Raw genomic sequence first — 25,147 nt, 5'->3', positions numbered from 1 at the left:
CCTCATCCTTGGAAGCCAGGAACGTGCTACAGGATACGCCATCACACAGCAGCAGGGGTGTGCTACTGGGTGAAAATAAGGGGGTGTGTGGGAATAGGGCAACTGGCATGTTGGTATAGGGCAAAAAGTACGGATACCCAATCCACGTATCAAAGCATCTTTTTTTATCCCGCAGGAAGCAGGACGATAATGACGAAGTCTGTTGGCCCGCGTAGAGGAAGGTGCTTGTTGGTCGCTCTGAGTCCCACCGAGGATTGGGTTGTAAAGCGCTGGATGGTAAAGGGATAGGACGAGGGTCGAACGGACAGGAGTGTTCTGACTTCAGGCAAGTATAAGTTAGCTTGTCTAGCCATCCCCAATGCTGTATCAGAAACTGCCAGACTTACCAGCCAGCTTTGGATAAGAAGACAGCAGTGACCACGACCACGACCACGACCACGGCCACGACCTCGACGTTGAACCTGTCCTTACCAGCCGAATCTACAAGCGAGACCGGACAGGACTAGACGGAATTGCCTTGCATCGAACGATTCCGACGCTAGTCTAGAAATTGCTTGCTCCCGGTCGTTTCGTTTCCTGTAGGTGGCAGCTTTATGAGTCTTTGACATTACCATTGTCATTCTTCTCCTTGCCAGGATTGAAGAAGCAAAATGTCTTTATTGTGCCCAAAGGGATTTGGGCCTTGAAGTTTGCTCGTCGTTTAACAATGTTCAGCTGCTGATGTTGCTGATTCATGATGTAGTGCTCCACGCCCTCCCCTTGTCCATCTCGCCCACTCGACCGAAGCTGCCCGCCGACGAATTGACCATGTGTTATTTCGAACAGACTCGTTGGAGTTGTGGTTACTGGCGCTGGGGCCACTTCCGCCAGCAATGCAATAAAGAATACCGAATGGGCGAGACGTGTGGGCTGAAGCTGGTCTATGAAACAAAAGTCGAGCATGACGTCTGCAAGCTGTGCCACGACACCGAGAAGAAGCAGCGGCGGTACGACAAGATGTATCGCGACGTGCAGCGTTGGCAGATGGAGGGCAACCGCAGCGCTACCATTGAGCGGACGTGTGGTGAAATGGAAGAAGTTGTGGGCCAAATCAAGCGGATGAGAGACGAACATGGCCACAGGCTACAATCGCTGGGTCAGGTACGAGAGAAACCCTCCCCTTTTCCAGACACAACAACAAGAGACACAGAAAGCTGGGCAGCTGGATAACCACAATGGCAAAGGCGAGATCATCATGGCTAACGTTTTCTTCTGCTTCAGTGAAGATAGCAGGGGTAGAAAGTAAGCTTACAGAAGACACGGCCACAAAGTCAAAGGTTAGCCAATGGACATTAGAGGCTGGGCACAAGGCAGCATTGGGTCAAATCGGCGCAAATTAAAAAAAAAAAAGAAGAAAAGAAAAAAAATCGTCATGGTTTCGAAGATTCTTTTCATTGGAGGCTGCTAAGCCGCGGAACGTCGTTCGCTGTTATTTTGGGTTATCTGTTTCATCTTTGGCTTTCAGCGCGGTCCCGGGCACATGAAAAAAAGCGTATTTTATGAGCGGCCAAAAAGGGCTTGATTTGGTCGGCTTCAGTGTATAATTGGTGTGATGGATCTCTGAAGGACGTTTGATTGGATTTTTTCTCTCTTCTTTGGGCTCTGCTAGCGAATGGGCCGTCTCGCACTCCTTTTGTTTTAATTAGATACCAAATGTTCTGGGATTCAAGATGACATGCTCCATACTTCGTACTCTGTCGACTTCCAGCAGCGCGGCTCCCCGGGGCTCAAGATTTGGAACGGCACAAAATTCATTCGGTGGTGGGCTGCATCACTTTTGTGGGTGGGCCGTTTGCTATTGCTGCGGCAAAATGACTGGGGGCCGCAAATTTCCTGTGACGAAAGCTCCTTGGCGGGGGTGAGCGTTCCGCATCCAATGTCAGTCGTCAATCTGGTGTGATGGAGGTGGCTAGTCTTAGAATAGCGTCTATAAGTGTGACGTCACCTCCAGAGCCAACGATGATAGTTGATGCTAGTATTCCGGTAAATCCCATTCTGTGGTTGTCGTGAGGACAAGGGCCTAATTCGTACCAGCATGTGCAAAATCCTCGCGTGAGTAGACAGGCGGCATATTTCGTACTTGTAGGTGAAGGAGTCGCTCGCTTATCGCGTTTGTACCTGGACTAGAGAACCATGTCGCACACTTACCAGGGAATTGCTGCGAGAGTCGGCATTGGTTGGGGTAAATCACATGGATACGTGGTACCAGAAACGCCAGCAGAGATCGTATTCATACCTGTAAGGGTGGAGTCGTTCAAATTCCGCGGGTCATGCAGAGATTCAACCTGACCGAACTCCTATGACCGGTACAGCAAAATACTGGTCATGGAAGCCCAATGATGGGAAAATAGGTATGGCTATCATTGTCTTATACGTGTGCCTCACACATGGAGCGAACACACCAGCCCGGAGGGGGGCCAGCTGTTGACGACTAGCTTCGAAGTGTTTTCCAAGGGGTTAGAAGCCTCTGCCGCCCGTAGTAGCTAACCGTAACGAATGGAAACCGTCTTGATACTCATAAGTTGCTCCGTTATGTTGCTCTCCGTTGTCACCCCTCCTTGCCCTGTCGCTTATGATGATGCTCTGCCTCATCGCTTCTCTTACGGCCACTCCTCCGCCACTTTTCTTCGGTTTGCTGGGATTTGCGGCCAGGAGTGACCAGCCTCGCCTCGCCCTAGACGAATCGCGCGTAAGTCTGCTGCGCTTCTCATGCTGTTGTCACAGCGATTCCGAGGACTTGGTTCTTCCAGTAAGGCATAATCCCGACCACTTGGACGTGCGGTAAGCTGCCAACCCTGTCCACCCCTCAAAACGGAACCGTGGGAACTAAAACGGCGGTGCGAGCCGAGGCCGACGAAGAACTAGACTAGAGAATCCGACGGCTAGCGAGACAGCCAGTTTAGTTGGATACTGTGACACTAGACGTCTCCACTCCATGAGCCGTGCACGTGTCTATCGCTCAATGGGCACCTTGCGGTGAAGTATATCGTGGGTCAGTGGTTTTCTACTCGGTAACAATATTCGGTGCTGCTCCTTGGAGGCAAGCAAGAGCGTATTCTTCAATCATCTTTAATTCACGTCCTTTTTTGGCTCGGCTTTGCGAGCCCATACGTTGCGCTCCCCTGCACAAACGCCCGATTGGTGCGATGCTGACAGCCACCACATCGAACTGCGAACCAACACTTTGCTGAACGGAGTATAAAATTTTTTTGTTCTCTCTGTGAAGACCTGCTGTTGGTACAAGCGCTTTTCCACCCTAGTCACGCGCCCTTTTTTGTCAAAAGAAAAAAAGAAACAAACAAACAAAGAAAAAAAAGGAGTGTGTGGTTCCGGGAAATTGGTAACTCTCTGTTGAAGAGGCATCCAGCCTAGGACGCCATCCGCTCAAAAAAAGGGCTTCTAACCCCCCAGTCGATCCCAGGGTATCGAGAAAATGTTGATGTCGAAAGGAAGAAAACGAAAAGAAAGTGAAAAGAACAACCCGAAAAAGGAAAATTGCTTGTGAATGCTGAATCTATCATTATTCCATCCGCTGTACCGCTTTTAGCCGTTAATTACGGCGCTTTGCAAAAATAAAGGCAACAATTGCTATTCCTTCATGGCTTCGGCCGCATCGGCAAATGTGCCGACAAGCGCTGCATCGTCTTCGTCCAGTGTCTTTAGGCTGGTTGGGCGGTCCCCATGCAGTTCATTCGCATCCTCGTCGGCGAGCCAGTCGACCTTGATGCCCGGCGGCGGGCTGTCTTCATGTGTGCTCAGTTTAGATACGAGATGGTGGTAGCGCGCTACACGAGCGCCTTGGCCGGAGTAGACAAACGTCGACGATGATACCCGACCGGAATCCTGTGGCGCAATCTCGAAGATATCGACCATGTTACTAAGACCTCCAAGTCAGTGTCTTGGTTCGTAGGCGAAGGCGGCAGTTACGTAATTGTCAAGAACTCACTTGGATGTCTTTGCGACAACCCTCTGCAATGCCTCGTTCTCACGCTGCACCTCTGCGGTGTCGCCTTCGCCGTTCAGCGCAGCATCGCCGAAGCTGCCATATTGCACGTCATTTCCGTCGCCGTACAACAGTCGGTTCTCTTCGCTCTGAAGCAACACGTAATTAGCACCGGAAGAATCGCATCGCAGCCAAGTAGTAGGTAGTAGAGCGCACCTCATCGTAGACGTCCCTTTGTCGCCGTCCCAAGCATGATTGACAGAGTCCCATGATCTCTGTGTCGGAATTGCGCGAGTGCGTGCGGCAGCTCGGCGCGAGTAATTGACGCGTTTATCGGATACTGTAGAGATGGCGGCGTGTTGATACCATTTTCTAGGGCAGACAGCGGCGCAGTCCAGGGCAAAAATGCGTGGTTTTGTCGCTCGAAAACCCCTGCCGCGATGCCTGTCGTTTGATTTGGCAAAGGTTGAAGCCGGCCTTTGGCTCACGAGCTCCTTCGGGTAAACTTCGGGCCGCGCAGCGCAAACGCATGCTCTAGAGGCGATTCCCGTTTTGGCTGCTCCCTTTTCTATTCCTGGAATCAGCACCAGTTACAGCGTCATATAACGGCCCCTTTCTACTACTGCACAATACTGTGCTACGCTTGGGAACAAACATTTGCTTTAATCAATTCAGTCCCTAGATTCTGTATGAAATCTTCAGCGCTGTGGAATGTGCTGCTTCAAATAGCCTTCATCAGCTCTTGCCCCTTACAGACCTCGTCGAGAGTGCCGAATGGTCGCCTTATACTAGGGAGTCTCCCTTATAGAACCAACTTGGTGGTGCCCTTGAATTCAGTGATCCCTTAAAATTAATATATAGATTTATCAGCACCCTCTTTAGTACTTTTTCTCTCCCCTCTGCACTGTCTTGGCTGATATCGTAGTCCTAATAGCAGTAGGCAAGCTGGAGTTTTCTATACTATATGATCTCAAGGGGTTTAGGGGCCTCCTTTATATCGCTGTCCCATTCTTTACACATTAACTCTACTCTTTGAGCTCAAGGTGAGTATGGTGAGTACATCTCTCAGCTAGACTCAAGCACCCTTTGATGAGGATAGAATGAGGATATAAGAAACCATGACGGTCGCCTCTTCAATCAGGTTTTCCATCATCATCTTCAACATACTTCTCTACCATCCTCATACACATTGAAGCAACCATACCTGAGGTGTCCTATAATTTCTTACAAGCTCATTTGACGCTTATTCGCATTTGCTTATTCACAATGCTTAGCAAATTTCCACTGGCCATAGTGGCTATTCTTCCACTAGCTAATGCCCGCTTCAACCACCTCAGAGCAGAAAGCACTGACACGGCTCAGTGCTGTCCGTGTCTACCAAGTGGACTCAATCCAACCGAGACCACAGTAACTGTTACTGTTGCGAGCCCCAAAGAAACTGTAACAATTGACCACACAATCGTCCAGCCTGCAACTACCATCTTCGTTACTCAGACCTATACCCCTGGCTCGCCTACTGTTGTCACTCAGGAGGTCACTGTTCATCCTGAGCCACCGGTAAAGACTGAGACAGTGATCAGTGGCAGTGTTGGAAATCCGGACTCTTCAATTACGCTAAAGAAAGCCACTACAAAGACTGTTACGAAGACGGTGCAGGCTGGAGGGGTACAATCTGGAGAAACCCAACCCGAACCACCAAAGACAGTGACGGTGACGGTCAAGCCAGACCAAAGCAGCCCTACTGAAATGGCCACAGCGGCTGGAGAGTCTAAACCAGCTAGCTCTCCATCTGCTTTGCCCAACTCCACTGTGACTATTACCATCAGTCAAGCTAAGCTGTCATCCTCAGCTGAGTCGCCACGCCCAGATAGCAGCTCAGGAAATGGCGTTACTACCGTCACTTCTATGCAGACGCCGGACGCTGTCGAGACGGTGACAGTTGTGGCAAACCCAAGCACTACTACAATCACTTTAGCCAGCAACCCGTCAAATTCGACCGTTGAGACGGCCTCTTCTATGGAGAATCCAGCAAGCTCAAGCAGTACTACTGTGACTCCGGCTAGTAGTCCTTCAGTCTCTCCAACTGTCCAAACGGCACTCTTTGAAGAAACCTCAGCAAGCGCCAGCACTGCTGCAGCGACTCCAGCCAGCAGTCCTTCACACTCTCCTAGTACTCAAACAGCACCTCTCGTTGAGAACCAGCCAAAGCCAAGCTCTACCCCAGAGTCTCCCGCAACGAGTTCCCCAACTTCAGTTTCATCAATCTCTACCATCAATAACTTAGCTGGTCCAAACGCAACAGTGACCTTTGTGCCAGATCCTCTCGCCAGCTCCTCGCCTCCTCAGCCAGCCATCACAACTCCACCACAAGTCGGCACAATCTCCCAGAACATTACCCAATTCACCACTCTCACACAGACAGTCACTGCCGGAGGTACCGTCAACGTTGAGATCATCATCGTCAACATCTTCACTGGAGAGACCACCTGCATAAAGAAGGGTAGCGGCGAGCCGTGCGATTCGAAGCCCGAGGTTCATCCTTCGGGAGAGCTTGTCACTTGCTTGACGACTGGAATCTTTACGGAGACGGCTACTGCTTTCAATACTGTTATCGTGACGGTTGAATCTGGCACGTGGACGAATGGAACATCTGCGACTGAAGCTGCTCTACCGCTCGGGACAGGAACTGGTAGCCCTGTTATAGGAACTGGTAGTCCTGCAGTTGGGACTGGCAGCCCTATGCTCCGCAGGGGTAGAGTGCCATTGATTCGAAAGCGCTTATAAGACGGCGAAGAGAGAGGCAGCGGTGCTATAATGGTTGCGGAAAAGTGAAGTGTAATTTTACGAGAGGAGTGCTTTTATATACTTGTAGTGTGTGTGTCTATGTAATCTACCTAGTGGTATATCAGGTTCTTATAGGGGTTAATGGGCTTGCTTGGATTGTTGTTTTCAATGATCTTTCATCTGCTGTTTCGATAGTAAGATAGGTACCTATGCAATTGTTAATTTACAATTTTACTCTCAAGTTAGTAAGATAGCAATGCAATTCTTCAGTTACACTGTTACTCTCTGGCATCTCAATCTTGAATTTCACATATATACACAACTCCCTTACAAACTGCACTATTAGCACAATGATTCCACCAAAGACTCCTGAGTATAAGTCTGAAAGATGATTAATCTTGGATATTTCATAAGTTCTTCGTCAAGTACAACAAACACAATCACAGCTCATTCATCATTACATTTCTTCACGCCCAATTCTCCCGAATCACCTCCGCAATCACACCATGATCCTCATGCTGCTTCAGCCCACTCACAATCACAACCCCAACAACCCCATCCACGCCCTCCACACGAATAGGAATCGCCCCTCCATGAATCGCATACTCCCCCGCCTCACTCGGCCCCAGACCAAACTTTGCCGCAAACGCCGCCTCGTTGCCCGCGTGCTTCTGTCCCAAGAACCACGAGCTCACGCCAAACCGCAGCACAGCGGTCCTCTTGCGCTTCACCCAGCTCTCGTTGTCGGGAGTGACGCCGGGACCGGTGGCGACCTGGTAGAGAGTCTGAGTACCGGCGCCGTTGCTGATGGAGATGAGAGTTGAGCGGCCTGCCTTGGCAAAGGGGAGGAGGCGCGCGTAGAGGAGGTTTCCTAGCTCTGCGGCGTCGTCGGCTGTGAAGGAAGAGAGAGTGAAGCCCTGGCCACCGACATCTGCGTCGGTCAAAGCTTGAAGCTAATTTTTTTATAATAGTTATAATAAGTAACATGGTCTATGTCTAAATTATCGAAAGACAAACTCACCTCTTCAGGGGAGCTTCCGGCGGGAGGAGACTGAATAGCAACTGGAGCGCTGGAGCTGCGAGCTGCCTCCAGGGCCTTCTCAAGGCCGAATCCAGCCGCAAAGTTGCGTCGCCAAACCTTCTGAGCCATTGTGACTTTTTAATTGGTATGTATGTGAAATATTAAGAGAGAAAACAAAAGTGATAAGTGCAATAGGACTCAAAGAAAGAAATATATAAATAATATGCCAAGAAGGGGAGAAAAGGCAGGGGATCATTCACTAAATTTTAAACTTAAAATGGCCTCTCCGATTGATAGCATTGCGTGCGCTAGACATCGGGCCGATCACCGAATTGATCACGGAAATTGTTGCCTCTGTCCGGGATTTATCTGGATTTGCTGGTGGATCTGAGACGGAATGGTGGCTGCTAAATGGGGTGGCGTACCAGAATTGGCGGGGGCCGTCTTCGTATGGCGAGTCGTGTAAGAGAGCGATAGCTGTGTAGATGGAGTTTTGTGGAGAGGACGTGTTAATTGCTCGTGGGTCATAGAGATGCTTGCTGGATTGACTATGACGTTGATACAATTGTGGAAATAGCAGCAAAACTGCCTATCTATCTATATATCTTGCACGTCAACGTCTAGATCTATGGCTGATCCCTTTGCCCTCAGTCAACCGGACCTCTCTTAGGCTATACGAAAACAATGGGAGCCAGGCTCATCCTTTTGCCTGCTAATTCTTCACCCACACAATACTGGTATAGCAAAGTAAATACCTATATCAAAAGTCCCAAACCTATGCCGACATGAAATCATCAAATACCCTTCCACAGTACTCTCTATCCGCCATCCCTTTTCCCTGATTCGTATATAAATGAACAAACATGAATGTCGCAAAAGAAGAAAGATAAAAGAATTAGAGAAAGGGCACAAATAAAAGGAGAGAGGAAGAACATGGATGGCAAAACCTCATGCTGCTCACATCTCTCCCGTCGCAAAACGAATGTCAACCTCCATCGTCGCATCAGACTCTCGTCGTCCCTGGGCTGGATCCGACCGCAGACCAGTACTCTCAATAACGCTCGCCACATCCGAAGTCATCTCCGACTCAAGACTTTCGATGCTCTGAAGAGCCTGGATAAACTTGCCCTGTTCCATCTTGAGCATCTCGCGCTTGGCTGCTGTCGCTGCATCTTCATCCATGAGCTTCGCGTAGATGTTCACAGAGTTTGGCCCGCGCACACCAAGCTGCTCGTCTAGGTAATTGCGCAGCTGCCGGCGAATGGCAGGGATCATGCGGCAAACGATGCGCTGCGTAACGGCATCGGAGTATCGTAGGGCGGCGAGCTTGTAGTACCCTCTAACGTACGCAACAACCTCGACCTCCCGCTCAAATTCGTCCGGCTTCAGCTTGGTTTGCTCCAATTCTCGCCGCTTCATGTCTTGGGCCTGCTTTTCTTCCGTAAGCCCTTCCCACGGAACGAGACCCTTTTGGGCGTAGCCTGCTCCTATCATTCTCATGTGATGTCGAAATCGAGTTAGCACGGCTCTCTCACTCTTCAGACACTGGTCAAATGCTTCTGTGTTGTATGTCATAACCCGCTCTGTCTCATCAGTATAAAGCTCCTGGAGTGCTCTTTGAGTTATTTGCCAATGAAAATCTAAACAGCTCTTGAGATGTCGCCGGGCCTCTGGGTAGATGAATCGTTTCTTGAGATTCTCCAGCGACTTATTCAATGCCGACTCGAGCTCAACATGAAGCAGGCGAATCACCTCTGACAAGTAGACACTGGTTGGTTTGTTCCACGGCTTAATGGCCTCCATAGCCAAGTCATTGTAGACATCTGGCGGGATGATGCTTGGCATGCCAGCCTTCATCTTGGCCTGTATTTCCTCCTTGACCTCCCTTAGTGTACGAAACCCTCGACCAATTTCGCTAAATTGTGTAAAGGGATGTACGAGGCCCATTTGACGTATGGGAAGTCCAGGTTGCGGAGTGCCAACATTAACACTGCCGGTATCCTCAGGCTTGACCATGTCTGGTGTTCCGTTGGCCATACGATCGGTTCTTGTTCGCTTCGATGGCGTTGCTTGTTGCGCTGTGTGTCGCCGTTTCGAAGGCGTGTTGAAGCTCGCCGCGGCATTATTAACCGTTGCCGCATCCGGCTCATCATCGTCTGACAGTATTACAGGATCAATGTCGCTTTGGTCTTTGAGAACGAATTTGGGCTTGATTTCCAAAAGACAGTCTCGAAAACTGATAGGTAAGCTATTGATGCGCGCGGCAAAGTCATCAATCCTGACCCGAGCGCTGTCGGCAAAGCTGTTGAGGCAAGTCTGGATTTCCAATTCCACGTTGCTGGGGAGCTCAGGGAGATTGGCCAGCTGTCGGTTAGTTTTGTCGAGAAGGTACTTGACCTTGGATTTGATGGTTGGCAAGCTACGAGACAATTACCGAATGATTAGTGCCAGAACTTATATAGATGACTTGGGACACTTACCTTTTTGCAAATTCCTCACCTAATCGCTCCGAAAGGAATGCTTTAAGTCGTTCAACACCGCAGCGGTGGACGAATTGGTGAAAGGGGGCGGGCCATTTATCCACAGACTGGTCCTCAAACATGCGCTCCTCCCATTTCTTCAATTCCTCCAAATCTTTGCCTTGGGGGCGGGAGGTGATGAAGTATCCTAGCCCTGTGGCATGAGCACGCCCCTTCATTATATCGAGCCACTGGGAGTGATTTCCACCGTCGGGAAGCAGATCTGCCTTTGTAAGCACACCGATAGTCCTATCTTTGGCTTTTAATTTTCGAGTGAGGCCAAAAGTTGCCGAGTTTTCGGCGTCACTGTTCATTGGCATGGCGCAGATTATGATGGCAGAGGGATGCTGAATGTAGGCGCTAGAAAGATTTCGGACCACGTTGACCAGATACTCGTCATTGGCGTCAGCAGGATTCTGAAAAATACCAGGCATATCGTAGAATGACAAATCCGGCAGGTCTGGGCCTTTGATCTCCAATGCAACGACATTGGGGGAGAACTTGGCGAGAGTCTCTTCTGCCGCCTTTTCAATCGGCGTGTGCATGGCAGTGGCGCCCCGGCCAGGGACGAACAAGTTGTGATTCTTGTCGTCGTTTAGAATAGCAATTTGGGCCCAGCGCAGAACTTCTTCAATCTCATTCTTGTCGTGCATCGTCTTGAATTCCAGTACGAGGGTGCTAGGTCGCTTTCGCCAAGGGAAGAAGGGGTCGTTAACGGTGACGTCTGTCTCATGTATGGCGCCATCCGGAGGCTCATAGGAATACTCTTTCCGCAGCCAAACACGACAAGACCAGTCAGCGTTGCGAGAGACGCGAATGTGTAGAGGGCATCGTGTGCAAGTTCCCTCACTCCGCGGCAAATCCAAGTTGGCAAGGCCAGACATCAAGCTGGATTTGCCGGCAGACTGATCTCCAACGAGTACTAGCTCTGGCAGCTGAACATCGTGGGACACGCCGAGTTGCTGCAGCTCTCCCAGAGTATCGTTGCAATCCTTGAGCTTCTTGCCAATGTCTTGGAACGAGGTCTGAAAGAAGCTCTCCTCCAAGTTTCGAGGGCTGGCCGCAGCCACGGTGCTTGCAGCCGGAGCGGCAGCTCTCACTTCTTGAAATACGGGGTCTGTAGGATCTGACTCTACCGTGCGTTCACTAGGCGCCGCTGTAAAGTATAATAGTCAACATCCCGGCCATTTAATAGAATCCTCGTTGCTGGCTGTATATTGGGTAGATTTTCTAGTGAGACTTACGAGCATTAGATCTGTTGCCATGAGGATCGATAAAGGAGTTATAGTACTCTGGCGCATTCAACGGTTCGCCAGCTTCGGTACTAATATCGGTGGCTGTATCGGGGCGAGAAATGGCATCTGGTTCACGTTTAACAAGAAGCTGCCGATTTCCAGGACCGCGACCACGACGAGGGGTCGAATGCGGCATGATGGCTGTTCCCTCAGAGGAGTCCTAATCCGTTTGAGCTGGGAGCCGATTATTGTTGGACATCGAGGCAATATCAGATCCTGTGAAAGGGCGGCAAATTTGAGGGCGATGGAGCGGTGGTGTATGTGGTATTCCGTCTGGTCGTATCAAAAGAATGAATGATGGATAGATATACAGCAGGGTATAGCGATGGATGACAGGGTGAATCGATCAATGAGAGCTAGGCAGCAAGGGTAAAGGACAAAAATCAGAGAGAAAAGAGCCGTTCGCAGTGAAGAGAGAAGAAAATTAAACAAGGTAAAAGAAAATAAATAAATAAAAGAACACGATCAATGACAGAAAAGTGAGAATCGCGCAAAGTGACGCGTGAGTGAATCGGCTTTGGGCTCAGAACGCTGAGAAAGAAGCAAAGTTGTTGATAGCACTGATATTCACCCAGACAACTGCTGGCCCCATCGGCGCTAATGCTTGATAGAGGAGTCTGTGCCTGATTCGACCGCCAGCGAGCTGCGCAGAGTGTGAGTGCCGGATAATGGCATAAAACAAGGCATTGGCTTCTGTTGAAGAGACGAGTCAAAGGAGGGGAGACTGACGGTGCGATTGGCCACGCTGCGACCTCTGCAGCAGCGAGTGCGTTAACAGAAATGAACGGCGATGCTGTCTGAAGCTTGACTCTGGTGTTGTTTTAGCTGGAGCTGGAATTGCAGCTTGAGTGGTTGCCCAAAAAGGGGGGCTGGTAACTATCAGGTCCAGGACTGCAGACACCACGTGACTGCCTGTATGCATTGCATATGATGGAGGCATTGATCTCCTCTCTGGGAAGAAGTTATGTATTCATCTGTATTCGCGATAAATGTAATAGTAACAATGACTTGTTTTACTGAGTTTCCTACCGTCCTTGTCCTTTCTCTTCAAGCATCCGTACCTCGTTTACAGTCTACATACTGCCTTGTTCATACCGGCCCCAGTTCAGTTACTGAGAAGCGCCTAGTGTCGCTTCCAGTAGTGGATCCAGCGAAAAAGAGAGCTCTGCTGCTAATTTTGTCCATGCTGTGCATTGCCACTTGCCATGAACGGAGCACTAAAGATACAGTAGAGTGCTAAGCTTTGTGAAAAGTACTGGGTACCTCGTAGTCGCAGCCTTGTCGGTAGTCCTGCAGTTGCTACAAGATGATCTTCTGCCGGTTTGGCCATCACTCTGATCCCTTATGCAGGGATTTACGGCCAGTTTTCGATCCAGACAGCAATGCATTGCACCGTAAAGTTTTCATTTGTCCACGACGGCACCAATCACGCGAATTTCGCTGATGACCAAATGCGACCCTGCCTAAGCTGTGAACAAGGCTGTGCAAGTACTCTTGTACCTGCACCACCGCCTTGGAGAAAAAAAAAACTGTCAAGAGAAATTTAGTCTTTCGCCATTGTGCTCTTAGCTCAACGCAACCCCGTCCAACTTTACAGCCTCTCTGTTCTTCTCCCTTGGGCTGCAAACTCAATTCACCTGCGGGCACTCTGCTAGACTCAAAACATCATCATGGACGTCACGGCTGATGGACGAAACGACGCCTTGGCTGACGGCCGGCGCATCTACTTAGGCGCGGCTACCTGAACACTCTCCATATTGCGGCCATGAAAACTGACTGGTCAAGGCAGGCAACCTCCACTATGTGCTCAAGTCCGAGGACATTGAGGAGTTTCTCATTGCCAACGGCTTTGACGACATTGAGAACATCCACATGTCCATTGACGCCGTCAGCAACCGCAACCCGGGCTACTGCTTTGTGGACTTTGCCCAGCGAGCAACTGCTGAGCGCGCTCTCACCTCGCTCCAGGCATCGCTCCGCGGCCGTGAGATCAAGGTCGGCCCGTGCGAGCCTAGGAAGAAGCGCAATGAGAACGGCCGCTCTGGCTTCCAGCAGCGAACTGGTGACTGGAGAGGTGCGCCCGCTGGCGAGGATGCCCAGCAGTACCAGAACGACCAGCGGCCCCGTGGCGGCTTCAACCGCTCCGAGGAGGTGGTTGATGAGTCCCAGGGAAAGCGCCTGTATGTTGGCGGCCTGGCCAAGATGGGAGACCAGGACCAGAACAACCAAGAGGTGATGGGAATCTTTACCGGATTCAACCCGTATGCTCTCTCTCTCTCTCTCTCTCTCTCTCTCTCTCTCTCTCTCTCTCTTTCTTTCTTTCTCTCACTTGAGAAACTCACCGTGTAAACTCATGACTAATGATGACAACCCAAACTAGCTCGTATATTGGCAAGCGCATTGCCCCCCATGATAGCACCAGAAGCCCTGCTGGAACCTACTACTACTGCTTTGTTGACTTTGAGACCAAGGAGGAGGCCGAAGCCGCCATGCAGGCCCTCGACGGTGCCGCCTACGATGGAGGCGTGCTGAAGGTTTCACTGGCCAAGAGAAACGACAGACAGTCCACCCGCACCAACGCGACACCGGATCGCAACGGCCAGGGACGTGGCTGGTCACGCCCATCCAACCCCCGACCCGAGGGCGGATTGCCGCCGGCGGCCAGGGCCATGGGATCCAACAACTGGAGGAAGCGAGATGCTGAGTAGATGACGACGACACACACACGACTTCTTCCGCCCGCTACCACCACCACCACCACTACCACTACCATAGCGAAAATTGGAGTGAGGGAACGAGAGAGGAGACTTCAGACGAGGTCGTAGTAATGCTGAGACAAAAAATTTCACTTGGGAGCATCATGTATTAATTCATTTATTCTTATGTATTTGTTCCTTTTACAGACAAAAAATGGCAGAATGCGGGGTATCACGACGAGCAAATATGACATGAGTTGGCGTTGAGCTGAGCTGAGTTGCGTTGAGTTGCGTGGAGTTGCATCAAGACAGACCCTTCCTGCTTGTGAAAAAAAAAAAAAAAAAAAAAAAAAAAAAAAAAACTCCAAATGCCAAAACATGCACATACACCACCACCGGCATCACCCCCCCAAAAATATGCTTTTCTGGCTCATTCAACATCCCATCCCGTATTTTCTGCCCCTTGGTCCCCTGTTTTTTCCTTAGCTTCAGGAACAGCCACCACGTGCGGCAATCTCCCACCGCCGCGGGGTCTTTTTTCTCGTGTCCCGCACTCGCTTAATTGCATATCCCGTCGTATTCCCCCCTTGTCGTCCATGCCACCAATTTCACAGACAGCGTCGTGCAGCGGCAGCTCCACCGCCTTGCCTTTGCCCAATTCGCCGGCGAGCGTCTCTTTCTCTGCCCTTCGCGCTGCTTTTGCCTTGAGCGAGTGATTGTTGCTTCGTGTCTGTTCTCGTTTCTCTGTTTTCCGCTGTTCCGCTGAGGCTCCAGCTGCTGCTTGTGCCAAGATACCCCTCCTTGAGCTCTCCACCACGATGTCTCTCCACGTTCCTCTGCCCCATCGCTCTGCCACTCCAGTGGGCGCCGCCACCAAGGCCGTGATTCTGGTAATGAAATGACCTTTTTTCTTTCTTTCTTTTGGAAACGATTTCCCGCTCTAGCCTCTTCATTGGGACTTGCGATTTCCTCCTCAATGGTTGCGACAACGCCCTTGGGTATCATAGCTGAGCCTCGACTAACAGCGCACACCGCTGATACCCAACCAGCTGCCCATCATATCACTGCTCTTGTGAACTTGATATTGAGCTTCTGGCTAACCTTTCCCTTCTATTCTACAGGTCGGTGGCCCCTCTCGTGGCACGCGATTCCGCCCTCTCTCGCTTGATCTCCCCAAGCCCCTTTTCGAAGTCGCCGGCCACCCCATCATCTGGCACTGCCTGTCGTCCGTCGCCCGCGTCAAGCACATCCAGGAAGTCTACATCATCGGCTACTACGACGAGTCGGTCTTCCGCGACTTCATCAAGGACTCGGCCAAGGAGTTCCCCGGCATCAACCTGCGATATCTGCGCGAGTACGAGGCGCTGGGCACCGCCGGCGGCCTGTACCACTTCCGCGATGCCATCCTCAAGGGCCGCCCCGAGCGCCTCTTTGTTCTCAACGCCGACGTCTGCTGCTCGTTCCCGCTCGAGGAGATGCTCAAGCTCTTCATCGAGAGGGACGCCGAGGCCGTCATTCTCGGCACCCGCGTCAGCAACGACGCCGCCTCCAACTTTGGCTGCATCGTCTCCGACTCCCACACCCGCCGAGTGCTTCACTACGTCGAGAAGCCCGAGTCGCACATCAGCAACCTGATCAACTGTGGCGTCTACCTCTTCTCCACCGATGCCATCTTCCCCTCCATCCGATCTGCCATCAAGCGCCGCACCGATCGCCCGGCCCGTCTCGTCTCCTACCCTTCTTCCGACAACCTGGATACCTTCACCATGCCCCGTGCCGTTGCCGAGGATGACGACGACGAGGACAAGAAGGAGGTCATCCGCCTCGAGCAGGACATTCTGGGCGACATGGCCGACAGCAAGCAGTTCTTTGTCTACGAGACCAAGGACTTCTGGCGCCAGATCAAGACCGCCGGCTCTGCGGTGCCCGCCAACGCGCTGTATCTGCAAAAGGCCTCGCAGACCGGCAGCGACGAACTCGCCCCCGCAAGCGCCAACATCGTGCCCCCCGTCTTTATCCACCCTACCGCCGACGTCCACCCCACCGCCAAGCTCGGCCCCAACGTCAGCATCGGACCCCGCGTCGTCGTCGGTGCCGGTGCTCGTATCAAGGAGAGCATCGTGCTAGAAGACTCCGAGATCAAGCACGACGCCTGCGTTTTGTACTCCATCATTGGATGGGGCAGCCGTGTTGGTGCTTGGGCTCGTGTCGAAGGTTCGCCCCTTCCTGCTGGCAGCCACTCTACCAGCATCATCAAGAACGGCGTCAAGGTGCAGAGCATTTCCATCCTTGGCAAGGACTGCGGCGTTGGGGATGAGGTTCATGTGCAGAACTGCGTCTGCCTGCCATACAAGGAGTTGAAGCGGGTGTGTTGTTCTCTCCCCCTTTTTCCCGCAATCTCATGCTAACATGTATTTGCTAGGATGTCGCCAACGAAGTAATCATGTAAAGGCCGTGATTGGCACTGAGAGTTGAATAAGTGGTAAGAGTAGACGACAGAGTAACTTTGACTGCAGTTGTTGTTACCCAAGGCAAATAAGATGCCGAAAAAGAGAATTAAAACAATGTGAAAGTTATAAAAAAAAACATGTTTCCCTGTTTGCAATTATGTCACGCGTTCTATTCCTGCGTGTTGGCTCTGCATACAAAAGCACATGTAGGACTCAGCTATAGAATATTAATATTGAACGAAGCGCCTGTTTTGAGCATTGGAACAAGCAGACGGTGATTATCAACTTGACGAATAATAAAGAGATACAGGATGAGACAGCAGCCTACAAGACTCTCCTGACAAGGCAATGGCGACATACATGCTTGAAGCCAAGACTTGGTCCATCACCATAATTTATCCTTAACCTGAACCGAAAAAAAATATCATTAGGGGGTAGTTGTTTGTACCCAAGTTCCCAGCCTACCTACTAACCTAAAACATTAAAAAGTATCTCATCTCCTCCGGCTTACAGCTACCTACCACTAACTGCCCCCATCACCGCTTCTTTTCCACCTTCTCCCTGAACAACTGCATAATTTCACGTACATTTCTCGCAACAGCAATGTCAATCGCCGTCCTCAGCTCAGCATCCTCCCTCCGCGGATCCAAGCCCAGCTCCATCAACTTCTGAAACGCCGTCTTGACATCTTCTTTCTGGTCCCAATCCGAGCTATCGGCGGGAATCTCACGACTTGCCGTTATATGAAGCAGCGTCCGCCCTCGTGCGTCCACAGCCATCAGATCGGCGCCTAGATCAACAAAGACGCTCAGCGCCGTCGCGTGATTCACGTCATTGGCAATTGCATATTTCGGACGCAAGATCTTTCCCGTTGGATCGTCTGTGCCTTTCCAGCCAGCAGCTGTGAAACTCATGACGGGAGTCTCACCGCTGGCGTTTCGGATGTTGATATCGCCACTGGCAGAAAGCTCGCGGAAGAGTTTGGTGGTTTCGGCAGCCCTTTCGGCATGGCCTACCAGACGGGGTGCAAGCTGGTGTAGCGTCGAGTTACTCGTTACGGGGTCCGGCTCGCTCACATCGGCGCCTGCGGATATGAGATGTTTGATTGCGAATAGAGATTCCTGGCGGCGATCCGCATATACCGCCAGTGCCAAGTGGAGAGGCTTGCGACCTTGGTTGTCGGCCATGTTGACGGCGGCTGGACCGTGTTCAACCAGCGTGATGAAAGCCTGTCGTTGCTCCTCGTCATACTTCCCAGGAAGCGTGCAGAGCCAATGCAGCGGTGTACGCCCTTCGTCATCGACAGCAAGGGCATCGGCTTTGTGCCGTAAGAGGCCGAGCACAGAATTTGGCACGATGCTCGGGGATAGTGGGTTGCTGTCGTATCTTGGTGGTTCTTTACGGATAGTCGGAACGCAAGCCGAGGTTAATAGCGAGCGTCCATGCTGGCCACGGCGGTTGATATCCGTTTGTGAGAGTCGAGGGAGGAAGCTGTCTAGTTGGCCATGGTCCTCGATGATACAGTGGAGCAGACATCTTCCATTTTGGTACATTGCCATTGGATCAGCGCCAAACGAAAGCAATAATTCTGTCGTTGCCTGTTTTCGCGAATCGACATCTTCCCATTGGTAGTCATTGATTGTTGACGGCAGGGATGCGCCGTACAAGCATACCTCGTGGAGTGCATACCGTACGTCTTCTTTCTCCGTCCTAGGTGCTGGCAGCTCATTTGGACTTAGTCCTGCTTGTAATAGCAGCTTGATTGTCTCTGGATCATTCCATCTCGCCACCATCCGGGCTATGAGCCCTGGGACAAGCCCAACATCCGCTCCATACTCGAGCAAGGTTCTCGTGATCTCAGCCCTGTCCGACATCTCCAACGCCGAGTGCGCACGCGATCCCTCTGTCTCCAACACAATTGCATTTACGTCAGCCCCATTTTGTAGTAATATCCTTATGGTCTCCTCTCGCCAGTAACCATGAGGCCACTCATGGTGCAGAGCCGCCAGCAACGGTGTCATGCCGTACTTGTTCTGTGCTTCTATATTCGCCCCCTTTGACAGAAGGTACTCTAGCGCCTCAATCTGCCAAAAGTGACTACCGCTCGCCAGGATGTGCAATGCGGTGCCTCCTCGCAACTTGTAAATGAATCCTCGTTCGTTATAGACGGCATTGACGTCAACACCGAGCTTATCAACGAGCAGCTGTATAATGTGTAAAGATGGGAGGTCACGTCTGCAGGCTGCACCAAGAAGCGTACAGCAATTTTCCTCGTCTGTCTGAACCCAGTCTTGGGCTTCAAAAAGGTGCACTTTATCGGCAAAGTACTCGAATAGGTCGACGTATCCTCCGCGGACAAGGAGATGAAGAAGAGTATTATTCCCACACTGGTCCAGTGCAAGCACATCACCACCCAGCAATGCGTATTCTTTGACACTGTCGTGATCCCCGTCATGCAGAGCACACTTCAAAGGGTCTAGTTTGTCAAGTCTGGGCTTCTTTCTAGCCTTGTGGTTAGCCTGCATGTCCAATATGGCCTGTCCATCAGCTATGTAGTACAGCTTGTCTTCGCTAAGAGGACGATACTTTTCATAAAGGATGGACCATCGCCCTCGTAACAAAGTACTATGCGGCAGACTGGAGCTTGTAGCCGACACAGCACGGGCTGCTTGAGCCGCTTTGTGTGTATCTGTGGCCAAAATAAAGTCTGGCGACTGTATGTGGTTGTCCCGGGCTTTGACGCCGCGAGTGAGAAGCGCGCGCACCATGTCCCAGCACTTCTCCTCTACCGCCATATCCAAAGGAGTTACAGTCTTGGTCCTCCCGTCGTCATCTTCGACAACTGCCTCGACGGTCAAATCAACTCCGGCTTGCTGCAACATGAGAACGATATCCGCCGCATGGGTCCGGCGCCGGCGCCATAGATCTTCCAAAGGTTCAAACTCGGCCAGGGAATGGAGCGGCATAAGGCCATCCACATCTAACAACCAGGGGTCTGCGCCATGGCGGAGTAGCTCCCAGACACTCTCTGGCCGTCCAGAACGACAGGCGTAATGTAGTGGTGCCATACCCTCGCCTAAAAGATTGACGTGTTTCTCAAGCACACCTCGACGTCGATACTCTGAAAGGAGGAGGCTGACGATGGAAGCAGCCCCCTCACGGGAGGCGATATGTAGCGGGGATAGATTATCCGCCGTGAGAATAGTTGGATCAGCTCCGGCACGAAGAAGAGAAGCTACAGCTATTTCCCCAAGAGCTACGGCGTTGTGTATGGGAGCAAAGCCGTTCACGTCCTGCTCGTTCAGATTTAGCCCCTTGAACAAAGGGTTTTTAAGCACATATTCCAGGACTTTGTGATTTTTCACCACATGCAGCGCCGCTTCCCCTTTTCCATTCTTCGCAAGCGGTGAGACACCAGCCTCGACCAGAAGTTGTATTATTGCAATGAATCTGCTCTCTTTTCCAGGGGAGCGAAGGACTGAGTGGATGAGAGTGTCCCCTCCACCGCCGAGGACATCTGGCTTTGCGCCAATCGACATCATATAGCGAAACCAATCTGCTCCCTTCTTGAAATCTTTCGCCGCATCGTGCAATAGCGTTACGTCATCTCTGGCGGATGCTTTCGAATCAGCCCCGAGGCGGATAAACATTTCCATTACATCGAGGTCATCTTTAAATCTCTCGCTGATGACCCTTAGAATACTCTCGCCTTTCTCCTCATCACGAACGTTCAAATCCATTCCAGCTTCGACAAGAACTCGAAGCAAAGGTTCGTCATTGTCCGTACGACTTTGTAGGTCCATAGGATTGCTTTGCCTATATTTCCACACAGGCGGATGGCCTTTCCGGTTCCGATGATTCAGGTCCACGCGAGAGTTTAACAGCAGCTGAATAAAAGGCAAAAATTCAGTATCGGAGAAGAATTGAATGCTATGCATGATGTGATGGAATACATTATCCCCGTCTTTGTCTGCAATGTGTACATCAGCTCCGAGATCAACGATTTTTTGGAAAAACCGGACATCTGGTTTCAGCCTGCCCATACGGAATGAGTGGCTTATTTTATTTATGATCTCTAGCAGAGGTGTTCGTCCATTGTTGTTCACCGAGTTGAGATCTGCTCCATATTCAACCAGAGCGTCTAGTAGTTGGGGCTTCTCTGGGTTAGCGAAATGCATAGGTGTCTCTCCTGTGTCTGTCGCGGCGTTGGGCTCGGCTCCTTGCAACAAGAGGGCGCGGGTGAGGATCTCTTCAGAATAGTCCAACTTGCCCCAGTAGCCAAGGCTAGTCTGGGTTTTTTGCACAGCAAGATGGAGAGGCGTCAAGTTCTGGCCACGGAGAGAACGATTCCATTTCATTGTGGCGTTGACTTTTGCTCCAGCCGCTACAAGAACTCGAACACATTCTTCCGCCTTCTTCACTTCTTCCTTCATGAGAACGCACCTCTCGTCAGGAGTGGAAAACGCGTGAAGAGGTGTTGGTCCTCCTTCGTGGTCAACTTGCAGAGTAATTTCGCCACAGGTCCATAAACGCTCTCGGGCACATCTCTTATTTGGATCTGCTCCGTATTTGAGCAGTAACTTGATCAAATCCAGCTTGTGGCGCTTAGCTGCCCTAAACAGCCTTGTCTCCCCATCCCGAAAGCAGTCGATATCGACCTTGCCCGTGTTTAGAATGGCCTCTATATTTTCCACATTATCGACCTGATGGAAGCATTTGTTTACTTCGGCCGGCGGAATGAAGGGCATGAATGCCTGCACTACTTGAGTATTATCACCTCGAAACGCAAAGGACAGGGCAGTCTTTCTCCGACTCTCGGCTTCCTCTTCTGAATACACTCTGTGGTATTGGTCATAAGCATCGAATTCCTCAAGAACTGGAAATGTTTTAATCAGAGGGTCAACACCCGCGGCTAGTAAAAGTCGAACCACCTCCGAATGCCCTTTCAATGCCGCCCAGTGCAGAGGCATTCGACCAAGAGTACCACCCGACTGCGCTTCTGCACCTTTGGCAAGCAGAAACCGGGCAATGTCGTCATGACCATTCTCAGCAGCGTAGGACAATGGAGTACGGCCATCTGAATCACGAGCGTCAAGGAGTGTTGGCTCGTTGGCCTCAAATATCTCGACTACCGCCAGTGGCATGGCGAGGGGGGCTTGCACAGCGGTGGCAAGGTGAAAAACGGTAAAAGAGGCAGATAGCCGCCCTCTCCAATTCATCAGCATCCACGTCTCAAATGCTGGCTTTCCAGGGCACAGATGGTGAGTCAAGGCTTCTCGAACAACAGCGAGCGGCTGCGCCGATGCCTTCCTGAGGTGGAAGGCGAGATTATCAGCAGCGTAGGAGACCAGAGGATGAGTGATTCGCAAATTAGTTACGAGATCCCGTCTCCTCATTGTCTCTTTGGCTCTCGAATTGTAATCGTCGTAGTTTGCCTCTCTGTGGTCATCGATAGTGGCGTCGAAATGCGGACAGCCATTGAGAAACTCCAGCAAGAGCACACTCAGCGTCTCGTGCGAAGCTGTGTCATCAAGAACAGGGAAAGCGGCGGCGCTCTTCTTTCTGGTGGCATCATGCAGAAACTCGGTGAATGAATGGTGGATGACGCTCACGCTCTCGTCTTCCAAAAGTTCCAATAATCTACCGCAGCTGCGCCGCACCAAGTCTTTTCCTTGTCCGAGACTGATGTGTAGCATGTTGGAGAGCAGCGATCCAAGCTCAATCAGTCGTAGCGGCCGGCTCGCGTGCGTTACACACATGAGGACCTTGGCTTGTTGCTCCGTTGTTACTCCGCTGCGATGAGAATGCTCTCGTAACATGCCCTCATACACGTCTTGGAGGGTTCGTGGAAGGCGGTCCAGACTGCCAGGCAGAGTCTCTTCGGTGATGTGCCCATCCCGCAAGCCTTCAGCCAAGTTATCTGCAACAAGCCTGGCGTGGAGAAAGAGCCCGTTGGCTCGTTCACAGATGGTCTGCTTTACGAGCTCATTTTTGTCGTCGCTTAATGGGGGATCCAGCGTGGCCATCCTGGCGTCAACATAACGTGCCACATCTGGGAAGAGTAGGGCAGGGTCAAGCTTCAGCTTCACGATTCTCGGGCTGCTAAACTTTTGTTCAATCTTGGGCAGCGGCCTGCTGGTCATCATAACCCTGACTTTACCAGGTGCGGCGGTGCCCAGCTCAACGAGGCGATCAGCCATGCCCTCAAAATCCCCATCGTCCATCTCATCCAAGGCGTCCACCACGCAGTAGACATTCTTTGCGATGCCCTTGGTAAGAGCCTCAACGAGAGCGGGCCATACCAGGCTGCTTTCATTGCCGCTGACGGCATGGTCCTGCGATAGCGCCGTCAAGGCGGTTACCAGGGCAGGGCAATGAGGAAGCAGTTGCGCGGCAAAGTCTCGCACAAGGTAGCTGGCGCTGTGGTTCTTGTCGACGATCTGGCGAAAGAAGAAGAAGAGGACGACATGGCCAGACTCTTGCAGCTGGCGCACGGTGCTGGCCGAGAAGACGGACTTTCCGCTGCCAGCAACTCCCCGGACGTGGAGACACGAGCCGCCATCGCCATCACGGTCTTGGCCAGAGCTGGAGTCGGAGTCGGAGCTGGAGCCGGAGCTGGCCCAAGCGCGAAAGACGGGCGACCTGTGGATCCATCCGCCAGTTCCAGGCACGTGCGAGTGCAGATGCTTCATGAACTCGCTGCCTGGAGAGAGAAAGTCGGTTGGCTGGAGCCATTTCTGCAGGGCATGGAGTCGCTGCTCGATCGAGTCGCCGTGGCTGGGTGGAGGCGCAGGCACCGCGTCGCGCTCTACGATTTCGAACGCCTGATCCGGGTCGGAATCATCACCGGCCATGGCGACTCCTCCTCTCATAAAGACGATGAAGCAGCGTGGAGTCGAGAACTGGACGCGCAAATCATGGCGGCGACGCGACCTTTTTATCGCTGTCTGGTAGCGCTGGCTGGCGAAGGATGGAGACGGGCAAGTGCAGCATCGCCTCGTCGGCCTTTGCCTAATCCGGTCTCGACTCTGCCAAAAAGCGTGTCCGTTGAGTCATACCGTGATGCTAAGCAGCAAAAGACAATCAAGCTGGTTACAGCCGGAAATGAGGAGGACGATGGTGTTTTTGGTGTCGCAGAGAGTTGAGGGCGTCGGTTTGACGTGAGGTGTGGATACAGGCTCAGAGAGGGCGGAGCTTGTAGACGACAAGAACGTTTAGGATTTGCTGGACTCTAGACAACATGAAGACCGACGTATTTGCCTTTACAGCGGCGTTACAGCATTGACGCAGTACTTTCCAGCAATCAGCCGTTGCTGAAAAGGCATGAGAAACACGAAACATGGCTATTTCCCAAGTGTGAATATCTCGCTTGAGCAGATTTATAAGACTTTGAACTTAGTCGTCGTAATTTTTCTGATGCAATAAAACACAATGAGGTCATGTAGAAACCAGTTTGATAATATTCCACATTTCGGACGGAAAGCTTCAAAAGAATCCGTAGCGAATTCATGGAAGAACCACCCGTGAATAGTGCCTGTCCTGTACAGAGCCGGAAATACTGTCTGGTACGTGGTGTAGGAAACAAGAAACCCTCCTCACAGTCGAGTCTATATGGAGGAGAAGCCACTGGCCGCAAAAGCTCACCTTCTGGGAAAACGCTCTATCAGGATTTAATGTAGAAGCAAGCCGTAAATTGCATCATCACATAGCATTGAACACCAAGACACGAGCAGCAAAGAGTAAAATACTCCTTGATCAGCGATTGTTAGGATATTGTCGCCCTTACACACTACGGGTTTCCGGCCCTGTACAAATTCGACACCAGAGGATCAGGGTCGGTCATCAGGCATAGGATTGTTAGTCTTTCAGCATGCTACACTGGAAACTGGAAGCCCAGAAGATCGCTAGTGTGCCTCATCTACCAGAAGAGACTCCGAGCAAAACTGTCTTGGCCCTTAATTGTCGTGTCTCCGACCACGAGTAAAAGCTTCGCCACTTCGAAGTAGCCGTTCCTCACAGCAGCAAACAACGATGTCGAAGATTACCAGTGTTTGAAGTCCGGGCCGATTTGCCCATCGACAACAGAAGACTCGTACTGCCAAAATCCTTCGACCTGACGACGTCGGCCCGCAATGTCAGAATATCAACGGTCCTGATCTTATTATTACTCAACTACAGGCGGGTGGACGGGCCAATGAAGCTGTCGTGGGCATGGCGGAGGTTTTGCTTACAGCCTTGCCTCGCCCGTCAAATGTGAACCTCATAACGTCCCAACTCGCCAGCATTAGTCTCAATCAATTGTAACCTCCATCATGGCTCATCCGTTAAGCGGCAGTTTTGAATACTAATAGATTATTTAAGCGTCTCAGTAAATCATCACACCCTATATTGTGGCCCTTC

At 51.4% G+C, this 25,147-nt stretch overlaps 8 protein-coding genes across 8 annotated transcripts; 4 read left to right on the top strand and 4 right to left on the bottom strand.

Moving 5' to 3' along the window:
• Positions 1 to 807: 807 nt before the first annotated feature.
• Positions 808 to 1,263, top strand: TrAFT101_006534 (uncharacterized protein; the record flags this gene model as incomplete). The annotated part of the gene is made up of 2 exons (XM_024900679.2): positions 808 to 1,140; positions 1,261 to 1,263. The coding sequence occupies 2 exons, from the start codon at positions 808 to 810 to the stop codon at positions 1,261 to 1,263; spliced, it is 336 nt and encodes a 111-aa protein (XP_024758192.2).
• Positions 1,264 to 3,627: 2,364 nt separating this feature from the next.
• TrAFT101_006533 (uncharacterized protein) lies at positions 3,628 to 4,252 on the bottom strand (the record flags this gene model as incomplete). The annotated part of the gene is made up of 3 exons (XM_024904149.1): positions 3,628 to 3,916; positions 3,986 to 4,131; positions 4,199 to 4,252. 3 exons carry the CDS (start codon positions 4,250 to 4,252, stop codon positions 3,628 to 3,630), a joined length of 489 nt encoding a protein of 162 aa, XP_024758190.1.
• Positions 4,253 to 4,962: 710 nt separating this feature from the next.
• TrAFT101_006532 (uncharacterized protein) lies at positions 4,963 to 7,038 on the top strand. Its single transcript, XM_066127799.1, has one exon. The coding sequence runs from the start codon at positions 5,249 to 5,251 to the stop codon at positions 6,764 to 6,766; it is 1,518 nt and encodes a 505-aa protein (XP_065983912.1). The 5' UTR covers positions 4,963 to 5,248; the 3' UTR covers positions 6,767 to 7,038.
• An 11-nt stretch (positions 7,039 to 7,049) lies between these two features.
• On the bottom strand, positions 7,050 to 7,972 carry TrAFT101_006531 (uncharacterized protein). Its single transcript, XM_024902659.2, has 2 exons — positions 7,788 to 7,972; positions 7,050 to 7,719 (listed from the first exon to the last, which is right to left on the bottom strand). Exons 1-2 carry the CDS (start codon positions 7,914 to 7,916, stop codon positions 7,234 to 7,236), a joined length of 615 nt encoding a protein of 204 aa, XP_024758188.1. The 5' UTR covers positions 7,917 to 7,972; the 3' UTR covers positions 7,050 to 7,233.
• Positions 7,973 to 8,321: 349 nt separating this feature from the next.
• On the bottom strand, positions 8,322 to 12,417 carry TrAFT101_006530 (uncharacterized protein). Its single transcript, XM_024906876.2, has 3 exons — positions 11,551 to 12,417; positions 10,268 to 11,462; positions 8,322 to 10,206 (listed from the first exon to the last, which is right to left on the bottom strand). Exons 1-3 carry the CDS (start codon positions 11,735 to 11,737, stop codon positions 8,745 to 8,747), a joined length of 2,844 nt encoding a protein of 947 aa, XP_024758187.2. The 5' UTR covers positions 11,738 to 12,417; the 3' UTR covers positions 8,322 to 8,744.
• Positions 12,418 to 12,990: 573 nt separating this feature from the next.
• On the top strand, positions 12,991 to 14,625 carry TrAFT101_006529 (uncharacterized protein). The gene is made up of 3 exons (XM_024902005.2): positions 12,991 to 13,332; positions 13,391 to 13,862; positions 13,982 to 14,625. Exons 1-3 carry the CDS (start codon positions 13,272 to 13,274, stop codon positions 14,307 to 14,309), a joined length of 861 nt encoding a protein of 286 aa, XP_024758186.1. The 5' UTR covers positions 12,991 to 13,271; the 3' UTR covers positions 14,310 to 14,625.
• A 286-nt stretch (positions 14,626 to 14,911) lies between these two features.
• Positions 14,912 to 17,091, top strand: TrAFT101_006528 (uncharacterized protein). The gene is made up of 3 exons (XM_024908481.2): positions 14,912 to 15,187; positions 15,419 to 16,663; positions 16,720 to 17,091. The coding sequence occupies exons 1-3, from the start codon at positions 15,116 to 15,118 to the stop codon at positions 16,744 to 16,746; spliced, it is 1,344 nt and encodes a 447-aa protein (XP_024758185.2). The 5' UTR covers positions 14,912 to 15,115; the 3' UTR covers positions 16,747 to 17,091.
• On the bottom strand, positions 16,962 to 23,887 carry TrAFT101_006527 (uncharacterized protein). The gene has a single exon (XM_066127798.1). The coding sequence runs from the start codon at positions 23,617 to 23,619 to the stop codon at positions 17,284 to 17,286; it is 6,336 nt and encodes a 2,111-aa protein (XP_065983911.1). The 5' UTR covers positions 23,620 to 23,887; the 3' UTR covers positions 16,962 to 17,283.
• Between the last annotated feature and the right edge of the window lie 1,260 nt (positions 23,888 to 25,147).

Source organism: Trichoderma asperellum, chromosome 4 (assembly GCF_020647865.1).
Source record: "Trichoderma asperellum chromosome 4, complete sequence".
Lineage (NCBI taxonomy): Eukaryota > Fungi > Ascomycota > Sordariomycetes > Hypocreales > Hypocreaceae > Trichoderma > Trichoderma asperellum.
This window is presented reverse-complemented; position numbering and strand designations above follow the sequence as displayed.

Excerpts from the sequence above, each read along its gene's own strand:
- TrAFT101_006527 (XM_066127798.1), bottom strand. The coding sequence starts at position 23,619 with ATGAGAGGAGGAGTCGCCATGGCCGGTGATGATTCCGACCCGGATCAG.
- TrAFT101_006532 (XM_066127799.1), top strand. The coding sequence starts at position 5,249 with ATGCTTAGCAAATTTCCACTGGCCATAGTGGCTATTCTTCCACTAGCT.
- TrAFT101_006528 (XM_024908481.2), top strand. The coding sequence starts at position 15,116 with ATGTCTCTCCACGTTCCTCTGCCCCATCGCTCTGCCACTCCAGTGGGC. Across the intron at positions 15,188-15,418 it reads CCACCAAGGCCGTGATTCTG|GTCGGTGGCCCCTCTCGTGG; the intron begins GTAATGAAATGA and ends TCTATTCTACAG. Across the intron at positions 16,664-16,719 it reads CATACAAGGAGTTGAAGCGG|GATGTCGCCAACGAAGTAAT; the intron begins GTGTGTTGTTCT and ends TGTATTTGCTAG.
- TrAFT101_006531 (XM_024902659.2), bottom strand. The coding sequence starts at position 7,916 with ATGGCTCAGAAGGTTTGGCGACGCAACTTTGCGGCTGGATTCGGCCTT. Across the intron at positions 7,720-7,787 it reads CCGGAAGCTCCCCTGAAGAG|CTTCAAGCTTTGACCGACGC; the intron begins GTGAGTTTGTCT and ends TAAAAAAATTAG.
- TrAFT101_006530 (XM_024906876.2), bottom strand. The coding sequence starts at position 11,737 with ATGCCGCATTCGACCCCTCGTCGTGGTCGCGGTCCTGGAAATCGGCAG. Across the intron at positions 11,463-11,550 it reads TGGCAACAGATCTAATGCTC|CGGCGCCTAGTGAACGCACG; the intron begins GTAAGTCTCACT and ends TATACTTTACAG. Across the intron at positions 10,207-10,267 it reads GGTGAGGAATTTGCAAAAAG|CTTGCCAACCATCAAATCCA; the intron begins GTAAGTGTCCCA and ends ATTGTCTCGTAG.
- TrAFT101_006529 (XM_024902005.2), top strand. The coding sequence starts at position 13,272 with ATGGACGTCACGGCTGATGGACGAAACGACGCCTTGGCTGACGGCCGG. Across the intron at positions 13,333-13,390 it reads CGGCCGGCGCATCTACTTAG|GCAACCTCCACTATGTGCTC; the intron begins GCGCGGCTACCT and ends TGGTCAAGGCAG. Across the intron at positions 13,863-13,981 it reads ATCTTTACCGGATTCAACCC|CTCGTATATTGGCAAGCGCA; the intron begins GTATGCTCTCTC and ends AACCCAAACTAG.